General features: G+C 52.7%; 1 protein-coding gene across 1 annotated transcript; it reads right to left on the bottom strand.

Moving 5' to 3' along the window:
• Positions 1-404: 404 nt before the first annotated feature.
• Positions 405-1,931, bottom strand: CHC_T00000812001 (hypothetical protein). Its single transcript, XM_005718154.1, has one exon. The coding sequence runs from the start codon at positions 1,929-1,931 to the stop codon at positions 405-407; it is 1,527 nt and encodes a 508-aa protein (XP_005718211.1).
• Between the last annotated feature and the right edge of the window lie 1,349 nt (positions 1,932-3,280).

Raw genomic sequence — 3,280 nt, 5'->3', positions numbered from 1 at the left:
CACGGATCCCATCACTCGGAGATGACGATCACGAGAGCGTACCAGCCCCTGACAGAAGTCGCAATTGCTCCCGATCACGAGAGCATACCAGTCCCTGACAAAAGTCGCAAGTGCGCCCTGTTCGCAGCACAACTGTTCATCGGTGCGTACCGAACATTCTTAATGAACAATGCTGAGTCGAGCTCAAAATGGAGTGAAGAAACAGCTAACTATTGACGACATTACACAGACCCTATTGAATCTGTGTGCGATGAGTTTCGCAACCCGCAGACAGTCTTGTTACTGAAATGGTGGTCGTGTCTTGAGACGTTTCAAAACACATCCGCCACATGAAATGCTACTCAACGCATCGAACAGCACTGTGCTTTGAGCGACTTCTACCGGTAACAAGACAGCACACCCTATCACAACCCAAGTTGCACAGCTATCCTAATCATGCTTTCCTCAGCGCGCGTGTCGTGCCGCGCAGCAAACACAGTGTATTCCAGCTCCTTCGTATTCGACTCAATGCGCATCCCACGGGAGAAGCGAGGACTGTTCACCTCCACCACCGCTTGCTTGCAACCAACCGAATCGCAATACGTGCTCATTCTCATCGCGTGCCCGTGGAACAAGACCATGTGACCACGTGTGGCACAACTGTTGTTCTCATCGCATAGAACCCGAGATACGGCGTGCTTCTTGAACACAAGTGCATCGCTGGGAAGATGTCCAAGGGCTCGAGCGTCTATGCAAGCCTCCTCGTCATTTCCGTCGCTTTCACTACTGCTCGATGGGTCGTCACTTTCATCTGGGGTTGGGGTGGAACCGGCGTTTTCCTCGCTTCCATCACTAGAGCTTTCGCCGCCCACGATCGGAAGACTAGCCACATTCGCCGTGTTCTTGGAGAAACAAATTGCGTCGTCTAGCTGCACGCACACCTCCCCATCTGTTGAACAATCGGCACTAGAAGTGCATAGTTCAGGTCCGTCCGAAGGAACACAAATGCACCTCTCACCTGCAGAGCACAGAGACGCGTCTGGACCATTGCAGATTCTTCCTTCCGCACACTCGGACGAACTCGTGCAGGGCGCCCCTGTGATCCCGTCACCACTACCGGTATGGGAGTCCGTGTCATCACTTGTAGCTGTGTCCCCTTCATCACTAGAGCTTTCGCCGCTCACGATCGGAATCTTTTGAGCATTCGCAACTTCCTCCGACAAGCAGGCTGCGCCGCCGGTCAGTTGTGCACACACTTCCCCAGCTGTCGCACAATCGGCGCTAGACGTGCATGGCTTAGGTCCGTCCGAAGGTGCACAAAAGCAATCATCGCCGGCGGGGCACGTGGTAATTTCTCCGTTTGTGCAGACCCTCCCATCCGCACATTCCGGTGAGCTCGTGCAACGGCCACCAGTTAGCCCCACTTGGTCTGCCGTGGACAGAGATTTGCGAACAAATCGTACAAAGCCGTTTGAAGTTTCCATCGGAGCTGCTTTTCTCGCGGTATATTGTCCGATCTTGCTGTTCAGCGTAAGAGTGTTCTGAAGACGGGGGTTGGTGATAGATGCTGCTGCATCCAGCCCAGGAAACTTTGTTTGCGAAGCGGTCTTGAGATGGGTGTTATATTGATCCGCAAGACGGCCGGCAACAACAGCAGCGCTGGGGCTGGTCATCTTGCGTTCTCTTGGACTGAATTGACGAAACGCATAGAGCGACTGATGATCCGGAATGATTGCAACAGATCCAGGCAAATCCCTTTTGACGAGGGATTTGATTATGTTCCATCGTGAGCGAGTGATGTAGCGCGAAAGAAGGCTCTTTGCTGCCAGGGAAGCTTTCCGGGGGTGAGACAGGAGCCATTTCCCAGACCGAGATGGCGATATCGGGGCTGGAGCAGCGAGCACAAAAGCAAGGAGGGTGCATACTACCGATAAGCGTTGCAGCATAGACATGTTGACTTGCGATTGTCACGGGAGCTGAGGAAACTTCCGACGGACGGTGCCACACGATTCTGATTATAGGCAGGTTAGATCGTGAGCCTTGCCCACTGCGGGCAGCCTCGTCACAGCATCACTGCTGCCGATGTTTCAGTCACCAGCGAAAGGACCTGAATAATGGTATTCATGCAGTATCACCGCCCTGTTGGACATTTTGGGTGGGCAAGAGGGTTCAAACGTGTCTGCAGGAGAAGCGAGTCTGTGGAGCAGTGGGCACCCGTGCCTACGGTAGTCCGAGAAGGGTGCCTTGCTCCATCCACATTCACATTCTTTTTAGGTTTTTCTGGAGCTTGTCAGAGATCAAACGCTGGCACGAGCGGGTGCTACGCACTGAACATTCTGTAAGCTTCCGAAAGTGAATTCTTCACCTTCTATGGGCGCAGGCTTGCGTCCGGAGCATTGCTATCAAACGCCATTGCATAAACCTCCATAAACATGTTGAAAATCGATACGCTTGATGGCGTCGATTCCGCAGAGCCATCGGAACCACAGCACAGTCATTCTCCGCACAGTCATTCTTCATACAGTCGTTCCTGCGGGTTTTCTCCTCTTCAAAAGGCCCCCATAAGAGGTTTGGCATGACGTAGCTGGGACAAAAGACGTCAAAAATTATCCCTTTTCACATGTGTGTACAGTACCAGAGACCGGAGCATTCGTGACTTTATCTGCCTTGAACCACATGGTCTTGAAGGATTCGTCGTACCCTTGGGTACTGTATTCTTCCGTTAATATACTGTAGTGTCGATCTGGTCCCGAAACAAACAAAACAGAGTGAGAGAAATGTCAGACCGCACAATCACATTCGCCAATAGTCATTTTGTAGTTTCAGACCGCACAGGACAGTCTGTCCCTCATGGAACAGACTTATAACCAACGAGCGACGACGAGTAAAACGAGGAGTCATCGGTCTCTTGTTCACACAAGAAAGGTAAAGTTTACTCGGGCTACCAGACCGCGCTCACCCTTGTAGATCCCGGCTAACGCCGAGACCACGTACTGTAGTGGTCATTAGTTTCGTCCGACACCGCCCCTCCCTCGTCACACCCATTATTAGGCCCTGCCGCTGCTGTGGCGGCAGGGGCCGCCAGCGTCGGAACCTCGGCCGACCGCCGAGGGGCACGCACAGTAGAGAACGACTCTTGATTATGCTATATTCCAACAACCCGGAGGGCGCGAGGTCACAGAGCGGCCGTCGCCGCCACCCTAAATAATGCACCGGAGTGCCAACTGTAGTTCAGTATCCTTAGTATCCTTCCCTTCTCATACCTCAACCATCACCACATCGACACTTAGATTGCATGGAA

This window comes from Chondrus crispus, genomic scaffold (assembly GCF_000350225.1).
Source record: "Chondrus crispus Stackhouse genomic scaffold, scaffold_373, whole genome shotgun sequence".
Taxonomy (NCBI): domain Eukaryota; phylum Rhodophyta; class Florideophyceae; order Gigartinales; family Gigartinaceae; genus Chondrus; species Chondrus crispus.
Note: the sequence above shows the minus strand (reverse complement) of the source record. Positions and strands in the feature narration are given on the sequence as shown.

Excerpts from the sequence above, each read along its gene's own strand:
- CHC_T00000812001 (XM_005718154.1), bottom strand. The coding sequence starts at position 1,931 with ATGTCTATGCTGCAACGCTTATCGGTAGTATGCACCCTCCTTGCTTTT.